This window comes from Rhinopithecus bieti, unplaced genomic scaffold (assembly GCF_001698545.2).
Source record: "Rhinopithecus bieti isolate Rb0 unplaced genomic scaffold, ASM169854v2 scaffold_26199, whole genome shotgun sequence".
Lineage (NCBI taxonomy): Eukaryota > Metazoa > Chordata > Mammalia > Primates > Cercopithecidae > Rhinopithecus > Rhinopithecus bieti.
In genome coordinates, this window is record NW_016811775.1 from 284,207 (window position 1) to 298,481 (window position 14,275).

The following is a 14,275-nucleotide window of genomic DNA, read 5'->3' on the forward strand; positions in this document are numbered from 1 at the left end:
TCCTGCCTCAGCCTCCCGAGTAGCTGGGACTACAGGTGCCCGCCACCTCGCCCGGCTAGTTTTTTGTATTTTTTAGTAGAGACGGGGTTTCACCGTGTTAGCCAGGATGGTCTCGATTTCCTGACCTCGTGATCCGCCCGTCTCGGCCTCCCAAAGTGCTGGGATTACAGGCTTGAGCCACCGCGCCTGGCCCCTTTTTTTTTTTTTTTTACGGAGTCTCGCACCGTGGCCCAGGCTGGAGTGCAGTAGTGCAATCTCTGCTCACTGCAAGCTCTGCCTCCCAGGTGCACACCATTCTCCCGCTTCAGCCTCCCGAGTAGCTGGGACTACAGGTGCCTGCCACCACGCCTGGCTAATTTTTTTTTTTTTGTATTTTTAGTAGAGATGGGGTTTCACTGTGTTAGCCAGGATGGTCTTGATCTCCTGACCTCGTGATCCACCTGCCTCAGCCTCCCAGAGTTCTGAGATTACAGGTGTGAGCCACCGCGCCCAGCCCCCTGAATTCCTTTTATAGGCAGTTGCGAAACAGCAATATCCCATCTGTTGAGCACCTACTGTATATTCCATGCTCGGCGACCCACATTCATTGTCTGATTGCTGTGTTACCGCTGCCTCCCAGAGAAGGGCGCAGAGGCCCCAGGCACTTCAACTAGGAGGGAAGCACAGCTCTGAAGTCAGGCTCCTTCTCTGTGAGGTAGAGGGGCTACTTCAGGGTCACACTGACCACCACAACCCCTGACCTGGCCTCTGCTTCTGCGAAGATGCTGAGTCTGCTTCTGCGAAGATGCTGAGAAGGCCCTGTGTTTTGTGTTTTGAGTCCCACTGACCCCAAAGGGGAGGGCCATCTCTTTGACCCAGACTCTTGGGTCCAGACTAGGATGCCATCCATCACCATGTCAGTACCCGGTTGAGGGGAGTCAGAGATAGGAGGAGACCTTGTGGGACTTGAGGCTGTGACTGTTTTCCAAATAATGTGGAGTATTTCCATATTTTAGCAACAGAAAGGCTATGCTTGTGTTTCCCCTTGAGCCAGCACCCAGCCCAGGAATGTAGCAGTCAGGATAGATCAAGTGAAGCTGTAGTAACAAACAGCCCCCACATCTCAGTGACTTAAATTGATGGGAAGGTTTTTTTACACTCAGCAGGGAAGCTTTTTGCCTCATAGTTACTCAGGGACCCAGCCTCACAGAGTAGCTGCCATTCGAAATGTTACTGGTCACCAAGCCCAGGGCTGAGAGGCTAGAGAGGCCAATGCTGACCAGAAAGTGACCACACTGCTTCCACTCACAGCACATCGCTGCACCTAGACACACATGGCCCTGTCTAAACACAAGGGGGCCAGGAAGTGCATGTGCCTGAAAGGCCCCAAAGCCCCCGTCCAGTTCCTGTTCTGTACCCTGTTACTATCCTCCTCCAGATCAGGAAATGGAGACCCAGAGAGGTTAAGCCACTTGCCCATAGCCACACAGCTCTGGTTGCAGAGTTGGGATTTGAACCCAGTCTCCTTTCTTCTCAAGTATGCTGCCAACCTAGTGGGGTCCTGAACAGACTATGGGCTCTCTGAGGCCTGGGTTCAAATCCTGGCTTTACATCTCTGTGCTGCTAGCCTCAGGCAGATGAGTGGCTTGGTCACCTCCTAGAAAATGGGTATAGCTGGGAGCGGTGGCTCACGTCTGTAATCCCAACACTTTGGAAGGCCGAGGTGGGCAGATCACTTGAGGTCAGGAGTTCGAGACCAGCCTGACTAACATGATGAAACCCCGTCTCTACTGAAAATACAAAAATTAGCTGGGTGTGGTGGCATGCACCTGTGGTCCCAGCTACTTGGGAGGCTGAGGCAGGAGAATTGCTTGAACCCAGGAGGCAGAGGTTACAGTGAGCCAAGATCGCGCCACTGCACTCCAGCCTGGGTGACAGAGTGAGACTCCATCTCAAAAAAGAAAAAGAAAGAAAGAAAATGGGTGATAACCATTCCCTCCAGGATCTTCATGAGGATCTCAATGATGTCATTTATAAAGCCCCTGGGGTCTCAGGAGCCCTCAAAAATGCTGGAGAGATAAGCCACAGCTCTGAAGAGCAGCCCCAGCCCCATGGAGCTGAAGCAGGGACTGGAGGCCCCCTGTGGGGCCAGGCCAATCATGGGAAGGCCCCCAGGGGTTCCCAGGGAGGTAGACTCAGCGCAGATGATGTTGAACAGCCTTTACCGCAGCCCTTTGAACAACCACAACTGTCCCAGGCACTCCGCTGATTGGCAGCTGTGCCTCTAACATGCCCCCAGCCAGCCTAGGGGGGCCGGGAACCAAGCCCTCTGTTGGCATCTCTGTCTTGTGGGTCCCCATTCTAGAATTATTTCCGCGATGCCTGGAACATCTTCGACTTTGTGACTGTTCTGGGCAGCATCACCGATATCCTCGTGACTGAGTTTGGGGTAAGTCTCCCACCAGCTTCTCTCTGGGTGACTCTGGGCTGGACAAAGCAGGTGGCGGGGGGCGGGGGAGCATTTCCAGAAGCAGTGGGTCCCAATAGCCACAGCTGCTTGAGCCAGCACTTGGCCATGACCAGAGAGGGAGAACTGGGGCCCCTGGGGACAAGGGCAGCCCCTCAAGAGGGCATTGTGGGGAGATGGGGGCGACCAAAGCCTGGCTGTAGGTCCAGCACTGAGGGGTGGGCCTCCCTGCAGTCTGGCCTAGGAATGAATAATGCAGATGCGTACGTTGAGGGAACTGAGACACTTAAAAGCTCCTAAAGCGGAGCCGGCTCCCAAACACCACCCCATGTCAGGAGCCCAGCAAGAATGAGTTTCAAGTCAATTTTGTTTAAACCAACCCGCTCCTGGTTCATGGGCAGGAGAGAGCCACAGCCCTCAGGCCAGAGTGGGAACACGACTCCCAGGGCCATAGTGGGGTCCCCAGGGTGTCTTCCCTCCTCTAGCCCCAGGCCTGGGAGACTCTCAACATGGGGGTCTCTGGACCTCTCCGTAGTGGCCCCACAGGACACATTGCCCTTCTCCTTTTCTGGAAGACTCAGGGCCCCAGAGTTCCTGTCCCAGACCCTCTCCTTGGCCATCTGCCAGTGAGCCCAGGCTTGAGGTCCCTCAGGAGATTGAGGGGAGGGTAGAAGATCCTTGCAGGGGGAAGCAGTGGTCAAAGGGCATCAAAGCCAAGGGTTAAGGGTGATATCAATGTCATCTTAATAACAATAAAAATAACAATAGCTCACAAGAATCGCAGCCTTGCTGTGTGCCAGGGAACTGTGCTAAGTGGTTTACGTGGATTGGCTCAGGGTAGAGGTCTCGGTCTCAGCTTGTAAGAGAATTCCCTCGGAGGGTTCAGCTGAAGGCACCCAGATGCAGAGATCACTGTGGAAGGGAAGGGAAGGGGACCCACAAGGGTGGCAAGGTGCCCAGTGACTAGCTACCATAGGGAGCCATTACCTGCCCAGGTGCTGAAGTGGGGAGGGAACCTGAGCAGGAGGCCAGGAGATGCCACCAAATGGGACCTGTCCTGTCAATGTGGAGGGACAGAGACCAGGGCCAAAGCAGGTGGAGTGCAATAAGAGAAACACCCCAACCTTTCTCTCCCCTCGTCCCTTATCTCCTGCCAGAGCCTCCCATTGGCCAAGGTAAACCAGAAGGAAGCTGAATATGATGCTCAGAGCAGGCAGAGAAGTCAGGAGAATAGAACTGAGTGTGGTCAGGCCTGAGAAAGAGGGTATTGCCCCATTTCACAGATGGGAAAACTGACCCTCAGCCAGGCACGGTGGCTCACGCCTGTGATCCCAGCACTTTGGGAGGCCGAAGCCGGTGGATCGCCTGAGGCCAGGAGTTCAAGACCAGCCTGGCCAACATGGTGAAACCCTGTCTCTACTGATAATACAAAAAAATGAGCCAGGCGTGGTGGCACATGCCTGTAATCCCAGCTACTCGGGAGGCTGAGGCAGGAGAATCGCTTGAACCCGGAAGGCGGAGGTTGCAGTGAGCCGAGATCACACCATGGCACTCCAGCCTGGGTGACAAGAGCGAAACTCCGTCTCAAAAAAATAAAAAGAAAGAAAACTGATCTTCAATGCCTGGGGAAGTGAGAGACACTCCCAAAGTCACAAAGCCAGGCCTGGGTGACTCCTGAGAGTACACTGACAGCTCCTGAGGTGTCCCAGTCAGATCACCCTACAGAAAAGGATCCGTTAGCCTGCTCTTCCCTCCTAGAAGGCCAAGAGGGGCTGGGGAACTAAACAAAAGAGGGGGCCATTCTTTGATGTGTCCCACGGCACCTGCACCCAAGTGATACACGCTTATTTGCCTTCAGCTCCAGTGAGCCAGAATTTTCCCCTTCCCCTCACTCTCTCTCTGAAACCTTCCTCTAGAGGGTTCTTGCCCACCTGGGATCTCTCTCCACTGGGGCGCCCCCACCTGGCCATTGTCCTGAGTTTCTAGAGAGGGCTGGAGCTCCAGCTGGCAGTCAAAATATCTTGCCACCCAGCTACACACAAGACAGCCTTGAACCAATGTCCCTTTGGGTCAAGAGGTTGGAGGGATGGTCCCGCTCCCCAGAAGGGCAGTTGGGGTGGAGGAAGTTAGCTGAAACCTTCAATCACCACTTCAGTAAACCTTCACTCTCACTACAGTAAGACAGCTGTAGGGATAGGTTCCAACGGCCTGTTCTCCTGGCTGGCAGGAAGATGGGGCATGAGGTGTTCATGGACATAAGGACTATTGCAGTAGCCAAACAGCTCCCAGCCCTGCCTACCAGCTGTTTGATCTTGGACAACTTGTGCTATCTCTTCTCATGTAGAGTGGCTAACTATTGCAACCAGCCTCAGACACTTGCAAGACTCACATTGATGAATGCACTCAAAAGACATTCATTGAGCACCTACTGTGTGCCAGGTGTGATTATATGTGCTGGAGACAGAGCAAGAAGGAAGGGTGCCAAACAAAACAGACCAAGAATACAGAATGTCTGCTCCCACAGAGCTGACATTCTAGGGAGGGAGATAGGAAGTTTTTACAAGTAAGAGCATCAATGGGCCGGGTGCGGTGGCTCACGCCTGTAATCTCAGCACTTTGGGAGGCCAAAGCGGGTGGATCACTTGAGGTCAGGAGTTCAAGACCAGCCTGGCCAACATGGTGAAACCCTGTCTCTACTAAAAATACAAAAATTAGCCGGGCGTGGTGGCAGGTGCCTGTAATCCCAGCTACTCAGGAGGAGTGAGGCAGGAGAATCACTTGATTCTCAGGAGGCAAGAGGTTGCAGTGAGCCAACATTGTGCCACTGCACTCCAGCCTGAGCAACAGAGTGAAACTCTGTCTCAAAAAAAAAAGAAGAAAGAGAAAGAGAGAGAGAGAGAAAAGAAAGGAAGGAAGGAAGGAAGGAAGGAAGGAAGGAAGGAAGGAAGGAAGGAAGGAAGGAAGGAGAAAGAAAGAGAGGAAGGAAGGAAGGAAAAGAAAAGAAAAAGAAAGAAAGAAAAGAAAAGAAAAGAAAAAAGAGAAAGAAATAAATCAACGTGAAGTGCTTGGCACAGAACCTGCCAGGAAACCAGGAGTTTGAGAATGGTGGTTGTCATTATTACTGCTATTGTTGTTGTTATTGTGAATGGGTGTGTAGTTGTGTTAGCCAGCCCTGAATTATAATCAATTTGAGGGAAAGATGGTGGGTGGGTGTTTGGGTGCTTCTAGGACAATTAAGTCCCAACCTGGAGTAGGGAGAGGCATGTCCTGGCGGGCAAGGAGGTCTCAGTTGCCCCTTTCTGCCTCCCAGGTAAGCCCACTAATTCTGAGGCCAGGGCTTGGCCAGGCTGAGACAGGAAGTGCCAGATTCTTGGGAGGGCAGGTCCCTGGGGTTTAGGGGGCAGAGGGCATGCAGCAGTACTAACCAGTGCTGCCTCAGCTGCCGCCCCCAAGTGGCTGGGGTGACGTGGGTTTGCCCTGTGTGCAATGGATAATGACTGTGTTTCTTGTCTTGTCTCTTTTCATGCCTGCTCTTAAAACTGTATATTGGCGCAACGCCGTCTGAAAAACTCATCCAATCAAAATGCACTATGAAATTCATTTGTTCATCCATGACATGGTCTGTGTGTTCATACACCAATGACTTATCTCCCAACCCACCGCCACCACCACCCCCACTCCCCGCCCGGGAACCGAAACCCATTGGTTTTTTGGCACTGGTTACAAATCAACCTAAAAAATGCTGAACACGCCTCCCCAACTGCCCCCGCCCGCCCGCTCCCCCTCATCTTCAACATCTGCATCTAGAATCCGGTTGGTCTTACTTCTTTCTGAAGTCTAAATGCCTTACATTAACTGTGAACGCATCTCCTCGCATCGGCATTGCATGCCACACCCTGCCTCTCCAACGTGGGATGCCTGACGCTCTCCCCACCCCTCTGCTCCCCTCTGTCTGTCTGTCTGTCCTCCCGCCCCCAGCCCCTGTGCCTCCCACTTCCTGCAGACTCTGGCTGTTTTTTATCAGGTTCTGAATGGAGGTTTTCTGTTTGGGGTGTTTTGCATCTTTTGCAGAGAAAGGGATGGGTTTTCCCAGCGCAGCACCTCTGTCTCTCGCCCCATCCGGCACACACATCCCGTACACTCAGAGACAATGGAGGCAAATCCACTCCCAGCCGCCTCTCACCTCTCCTGTCCCCCGTTCAGCTCCATGGACTCCAGGCCCCAGGAAAGCTGCCAACTGTCTCCTTGCCCCTCCAGCTCTCTCCATCCTGCTGTCCCCAAACCTCCATCTCAAGCCCACAAGATCTTTGGCCTTGACCAGCAGAGGCTTGACTCTCCAAGGCTAATAAAGGAGACGTGAAGGCCAGGCAGTGTGCCGGCAAAGATTCTCAGGCAGAGGATCTCAGAAGTGCCGGACTCGGATCTGGTAGCTTCATGCGGGGCCGGCCCACTGAGACCCTCTCCTGGAGCCTTGAACTGCACGTGCACACACAGTCACACAGTCACTGCGCACACACAGTCACTGCACACAGACACTGCACACACACAGTCACTGCACACAGACACTGACACACGTCCTGCATACCTGTCATGCACACAGTCACTGCACCACAGCCTGCACCCCGTCCTGTGTACACACAGTCACTGCACCGTCACGCACACCAGCCTGCACAGTCCTATGCACCCACTGTGCACCAGTCCCTGCCACACACACTCCTGCCCAGCACTGCCACACGTCACTGCCACACAGACCTGCCACATCACTACACAGACACTCGCCAGTCACTGTGCAACAGGTCACTGCACCCACAGTCCATGCACCACAGGACACTGCGCCAATCACTGACACGACACTGCACAGTCACTGTGCACACATCACTGCACACCACGTCACTATGCACACGACTGCGCACCAGTACTGGGCACAAATCACTGCCACACGTCATGTCACCACAGCCACTGCACACAGGAACTGCCAATCTGCACCACACAGTCTTTTAACACTGCAACCAGACCTGCACACCCAGTCACTGTGACACACCAGGTCACTGGCACACAGTCACTGCACACAAGGTACTATGCACACACATCACATGCATAACACACAGGTCACTGCACGTCACCACACAGACACACATCACATAGTCATGCACACAGTCACTAACACACACTGACACACGTCATGCACACTCCAGTCAACTGCCGACTGCACACAGTCACTGCCCAGACACTGCACACTCACTGCACACAGCACTGCACCACAGTCCTGTGCCATGTCCTGCGGAACAGTCACTCTGCATCCAGTCACTTGGGGCGCACATCACTGCACAGGACACTGCCACACAGCCTGAACAGTCACTGCACACACAGTCACTTTTTGCCCTCTGCACACCAGGTCACGGTGCAGTCCTATGTGCACACGTCTTGTTCGCACCACGTCAACTGCACACAGTCACACACCAGACACTGCAACCAGTCACTATGCACACACCACATACGTCACTGCCCACCAGTCCTGCGCCACAGTCACTATGCCTCGTAGTCACTGTGCACAGTCACTGCACACGGACACACAACACAGTCACTGCCACACCCCCCAGTCACTTGCACACAAGTTACTTTGCACGTCACTGTGCAGGCCAGATTACTGCACACAGACACTGCACCCACGTTCTTATTGCACACAGTCACTTTGCGCCGTCACTATGCAGTCACTGCACCAATCACTATGCACACACAGGTCCACTGCACAGTCCACTGCAGGCCGTCACTATGCACACCACTGCACTGTCACTATACACACACAGTCACTGCCACACGTAATATGACCACGTCACTGCACACACAGTCCTGCAGTCACACTGCACACACAGTCATGACCCACCACTGACACCAGTCGCTATGCCACGTCACTGCAGGCACAGTCACTATGCACACCACCAGTCCTATGCAACCAGTCATGTGACCACACAGTCCGTGCACACACAGTTCACTGTGCAGTCTTGCACACACAGTCACTATGTCTCCATACCACTTGCAACACTCTATGCACTTGACCACACACTGAACAACAGTACTATGCCACACACAGTTCACTGCATACACCGCACGTAGTCATGACCTCTTCTTTTTCTCGCTCATTCTCTAATTCTCTCCCTCTCACTCCTTTTTTTTTTGTTTTTTAGGCAGAGTCTCACTCTGTCACCCAGGCTGGTATGCAGTGGCATGATCTCAGCTAACTGCAACCTCCACCTCCCAGTTTCAAGCGATTATCATGCCTTCACCTCCTGAGTACCTGAGATTACAGGCACTCAGGCCACTTTTTGTATTTTTAGTAGAGATAGGGTTTCACCATGTTGGCCAGGCTGGTCTCGAACTCCTGACCTCAAGTGATCCACTGGCCTCAGCCTCCCAAAGTGTTGGGATTACAGGTGTGAGCCACTGCACCTGGCCTCTAATTCTCATTCACCGTCCCTGTCTCTGTGTCTCCCACACACAGTCATGCATGCATGCACACACACACACTGGCCCTCTCTGCTACATCTGCCCACCCTGTACCCCCACTCCAGTACATACTGCACACATCTCTCTCCCTCCCCCACTTCTCAGCCCCTTGCACACCCCTCGTTCTGTTAAATCTCAACTGCCTCTGCCCCCTCCCACTCACCAATGAGGCCCTCAGAGGGACGCCCCAATGGCATCTTTGCCTTGGGATCCCTTTCCTGCTGGCAGTACACATGCGCTTACCCACCAAACATTTAATGAGCCCCTAATTGGTGCCACAGATGGAATTATGGGCAGAAGCAGACACCATTACTGTCCCCTCTCACCACATACAGTCAGGTGGGGGAGGCAGGCATCGGTCAAATAACACCTTGACTCCATTTAAAATTATACCTGCACTGCGAGCTGAAGGATGAGCAGCATTAACAAGGCAGAGAGAGATGCACAGAGCATTCCAGGCCCAGGACAGCCTGGATGGAGCCTGTGGGGGGTCAGGATCTGCAAGCGAGGCAGTGTGGCTGATGCAAAGACAGCAAAGAAAGGCTGGCCTGGAGATAGCTGACGAAGACAGCAGAGGACAGGACCCGGGGCTGGGGAGGGTGGGGCTATATTGTGGAATTTGGGCTTTCTCCTAAGCACCAGGAAAGGCCTGGGAGGATAGGAAGCAGGGGAGGTGTGACTGGTCGTGTGACTAGACAAGCTCACCCTGGTTGCAGGGCAGGGAACAGCTTGACAGGAGGCTGGGCTGGAGGTGGGCACTGGGAATCACAGCAAGAGATGACAGTGGAGGAGAGAATACAGCGGGAGGGTGTCCCTCTCAGATGGATCTCTAGAGGACCCAGGGAAAGATCAGAACTGAACTGAGGGGATGAGGTGCCTGGGAGCAGTCGGGTCTGGCTTAAAACTGGGAGACAGGCTGGGCGTCGTGACTCAAGCCTCTAATCCCAGCACTTTGGGAGGCCGAGGCAGGAGGATCACCTGAGTTCAGGAGTTCGAGACCAGCCTGACCAACATGGTGAAACCCCATCTCTACTAAAAAATACAAAAATTAGCCATGCATGGTGGCAGGCACCTGTAATCCCAGCTCCTCAGGAGGCTGAGGCAGGAGAATTCACTTAAACCCGGGAGGCAGAGGTTGCAGTGACCCGAGGTCGTACCACTGCACTCTAGCCTGGGCAACAGAGTGAGACTCTGTCTTTAGGGGAAAAAAAAAAACTGGGATATAGAGGTGAGCGAGTGCCAGAAAAGGACCAGGTTGGGGGAAGAGAATAGGTGTGGGCATAGCAAGTTTGAGGTGCCTTTAGGACAGCCTGAAATAAGTCAGACAGGCAGGTGTTGTGGGGGCTGGAGCTTGGAGCTGAGGTCTACAAGTAGTAGGACTTTTCTGGAGCCCTTAGGTGGGTGGTCTCCATATCCTTCTGAGCACTTGAGGGATACCTGAGCACAGCACTGGAAAAGAAAAGAGCCGTCCTCATGCCTTCCAGGGGCTGTGTCCCACCCCCGTCACATTCTAGCCAGGAAGTTCAGGGGAGGTGTTGAGGAGAGGAGGCTGCACTTCCCAGGCTGTGGATTGAAATGTGGAAGGCAGGAAGAGGGAACTTGTCAGAAGTTCTGGGGGCAGTAGAAAGACTTGGTACAGATGCAGGAAGAGGTGGAGGGTGGGTGAGGGCAGACTAGTACCCTTCCCCCACTGCCCCAAACCCTTCCCGTCTCCACCCCTACCTCCCTCGTGTGTCTCCTCCCCCACTTGACTCCAAGAAGGGGAGCATGTTTTCTGCATGCATATCCCTGCCAGATCCCTGGCTTTTTTGCATGGTTGCAAGCTTCCCCTGCTCTCCCCCAAACCCCGCTCCTGAGGCTGCTTCCAGGGTCCGCCTGCCTTCGCATGCCTGGCCGAGTCCACATGTTATGATCCACCCCATGAAAGGGATGGCTTGTACTCTGGGGTTGAAAGGGAGGGGGCTGGGGATACCTGAGCCATCGGCCCCATCCCCAGGTGGAGCTGGGTGGCCAGGCAGGGATGGGGGTCAGGGCAGCAGGGCACAGAGAGTGACTCTGTTAGCCAAGCTGGGTTTGGGGGCTTGTTTGAGGCGCTGGAGACATTCTCACAGCAGTTGAGCCCAGTGTGGTCAGGGTAGGATCCCCCCGCCCCCTTCTCCATCCTAGAGGCCTAAGGACACACTGATGTGTCCCAGAGAGCATCCTAGACATTGCCATCAAACCCAGAGGCCTCTTGCCAGCCTCAGAAATTCCTTGAACTCCAGTCCTTGCCTCTCAGCTCCCAGGCCAAAGCTAGCACAAGACACAGATCTGGCAGCCAGAAAGCCCTCTGGAAGCCACCAAGTAGGATGCCCATGTAATTCGTCACCCAAACTAGGACACTTTTGAAACCAGAAGGGAGGCTGTGACTATATGGTCACCCTGTGCCATTTGGGGGGTGAAGGTTAGACCAAGTTAAATCTTGCTACGTGGCCTGTAGCAAATCCTACAAATCCCATAGAACAAGTCTCATTAAGCCCCTTCCCTTAGTGTGGAGAGACCCTCTGCTCCTCCTGCCTTCACCCTGCTGGGTACTGGCCAGCGAAGGAGGGTTTCCATGTCTGCCTGAGGCTGGGGTCTCAAACTCAAATGCCTCTGGGGGCCAAACAGACACCAGTCAACCAGGAAAGCAAGTGCCATTTCTATAACCTGCGGACCTTAGAAAACTGGAGAGAATGTGGCCGGCTTTCAGGGAGCAATCGCAGCAGGCCTGGGGTTGCCAGAAAGCCAGATTGGTGGGCAAAATCTCTTGATTTTAAACAATGGCAATAATTTTAATTAAAAACAAGGACAAATGAAAAAACACTGCTCAGGCCCAACAAAACAGTTTTACTAGCTAGATTTGACCCACTCGTGACTTTGAGACTCCAACCCCCACCCCACCAAGGTCCCTTGAAGCCCCACGATGGCCACTTAACACTGGCAGTCCATGTTCACCATCTCCAGCTGGTCTCCTCCCTGACTCCCCGACTCTCTGGCCCCCTGGTTCTTTTAGCTTGGGTGGGAGGAGGCAGAGGCAGTGACTAGACAGGGGGTTTTTGAGCAGAGGCAGTGGCCACCCAGGGAGGTCCTGGGGGCAGGGATGGCCCCACCTCCCAGCCCCCAGCACCCGCCCCTTGGTGGGCCCGGGCTGATTTCTGAGCTCACCCACCCATGGGAGCTGAGTGCTTCCTGCTTCCTGCAGGCCTGGTCCCGTGCTACTCCACCCAGCCCCAGAAGCTGAGAAGCCATCCCTGAGAGGGGGGAAAAGGGCCCCAAATGCATCTTCTCCGACTCAGCGGGCAGCGAGGACTCACCCTGCAGCCGAACAGTCCCAGCTCCCTCCCGTCCTCCCCATTCCCGCTCGCCAAGGGGGTAAGAAAAGATGCTCTTCCGCTTCTCCCAATTGGCTCGAGCCGCTGCTCCTCTTGGCCGTGGGGTGAGGTCAGGGCGGGCAGGAGCGGGTGGGCAGCTCGGCAGGGCAGGGCAGGGCAGGGTGCCCGGTGAGTCCCGTGACAGATGCATTTCTGGCCCGGAGCGTAACATGCCCTCGGAACCCGCACATGTCCACCAGGCCTGAGCGTGCTGGCGACCTCCACCCCCACCCCCGCCCTGGTGTTTGTGCATCGTACACGTGTGATAGATTCCGCAACTTGACCGGCTTGTGTCCTTTCGTCTCAGTGCATTTGGTTGTTGGGAGAAACAAAAACCATCTCGATTTTTTTCCTGATTGGATGATTCGGATATATTTTCTTTTTCTTGTTCTTTTGTTATTTCTTCCCCATCCCCGTTCCTTTTTCCTCCTTCCTTTTTTGTTCCTTTTCCCTGTTGCGGGTGGGGCTGGCAGGGAGGGCTTATGCTTTTGAGTTGATGCCTTTTCCTCCCTCCCACCCTCTCTCTCCCAACATTATTCCTTTTTCGAGTTTTTCCTCCGCATCATTGCATTAATAGTGCTTTCTCTCTCCCTCCTTATTTGGGGTCTGGCTTGCTTTTTTCCTGTTGGTTGGCTTCATGTAGGGGCCTCTGTGAGTGGTGACAGCTCTGAGCCCTTTGGGGTGGGTGGATGGTCACCCCTTTTCCTCCATCTCCCCAGAATAACTTCATCAACCTGAGCTTTCTCCGCCTCTTCCGAGCTGCCCGGCTCATCAAACTTCTCCGTCAGGGTTACACCATCCGCATTCTTCTCTGGACTTTTGTGCAGTCCTTCAAGGTGAGTCCTCATCCCCACTGCTGGCCCAGGGCTGCAGGGGTGACCCCCTTGCTCTGGCTGAACGTAGACGTCAGATTGGAAGTTCCTCTGTGATGTAGTCATGCAGAGAATCTGTTATCTCCAGGGCTCTTGTCTAACTTCCTGCCCCTGGTGTCTTCAGAGCTGTAAGGGCCTCATCCTAGAGCCTCCAGAGATGCCCACCTGCCCTGGCAGGACTCTGGCACAGCATGTGGCCACCCAACCCAGTGGGGCAGAGCACTGGGACAAGGGAGGAAGACAGTGTGGCTGAGGGACCCCCAGCACTCTACTTCATTGCCTTTTTTCCCACCAGGCCCTGCCTTATGTCTGTCTGCTGATCGCCATGCTCTTCTTCATCTATGCCATCATTGGGATGCAGGTGAGTGCCACGCCCCTAAGGTTCCCAGAGCCTCCCAAGGCCCAAGGAGGGCAGCCATCCTTAGAAAGGGGTGGGTCAGAGGAGCCTGGTCCACAGAAGCAGCCATGGAGGTTGAGCTGGGTTTCCCAGAAGCCACTGGAGGAATGGCAGCCCCTGGTCGTCACCCTCCAATTCCGCAGGTGTTTGGTAACATCGGCATCGATGTGGAGGACGAGGACAGTGATGAAGATGAGTTCCAAATCACTGAGCACAATAACTTCCGGACCTTCTTCCAGGCCCTCATGCTTCTCTTCCGGTAAGAAGGGGGCCTGCTCTGATAATTATGTTCCCGTGGGGTGGGGTGCGTCCTTCATCCTTCTGTTCCCATAGGGGATGTGCCCTCCTCTTCCAATGTAAGACGTGCCCTCCTCCTTTTCTTCTGGCAGGGGCGTGCCCTCACCCTTCTTTTCCGGTAGGGGGCTTGCCCTCCTCCTCCTCTTCCGGTAGGGGGCGTGCCCTCCTTTTCTGGTGTAGGGGTGGCCGGATGTGCTTTTATCCTTCTTTTCCCGTGAGGCTGGGAATAGGCGTTTGGGGGCCCAGGAATCTTAGCAGGGCAGAAGCGGAGGGCCCTGGGACATAATCATGAAGGTCATTTTCCAGGCATTATCTCTGAATCTTCCTGATTACCCTGTGAGGAAGGGATTCTTGGCACCCCTCTCCG

At 54.3% G+C, this 14,275-nt stretch overlaps 1 protein-coding gene across 1 annotated transcript in view; it reads left to right on the top strand.

Annotated features, from left to right (window-relative positions):
- The window catches only part of CACNA1A (calcium voltage-gated channel subunit alpha1 A), a 267,197-nt gene that overhangs the window by 222,392 nt on the left and 30,530 nt on the right, over positions 1–14,275 (top strand). Inside the window, exons 32-36 of the mRNA XM_017895048.1 lie at positions 2,345–2,428; positions 6,254–6,259; positions 13,062–13,178; positions 13,510–13,575; positions 13,755–13,870. Of these exons, the coding sequence (XP_017750537.1) occupies positions 2,345–2,428; positions 6,254–6,259; positions 13,062–13,178; positions 13,510–13,575; positions 13,755–13,870 (389 nt within the window). The remainder of the gene's footprint in view (positions 1–2,344; positions 2,429–6,253; positions 6,260–13,061; positions 13,179–13,509; positions 13,576–13,754; positions 13,871–14,275) is intronic.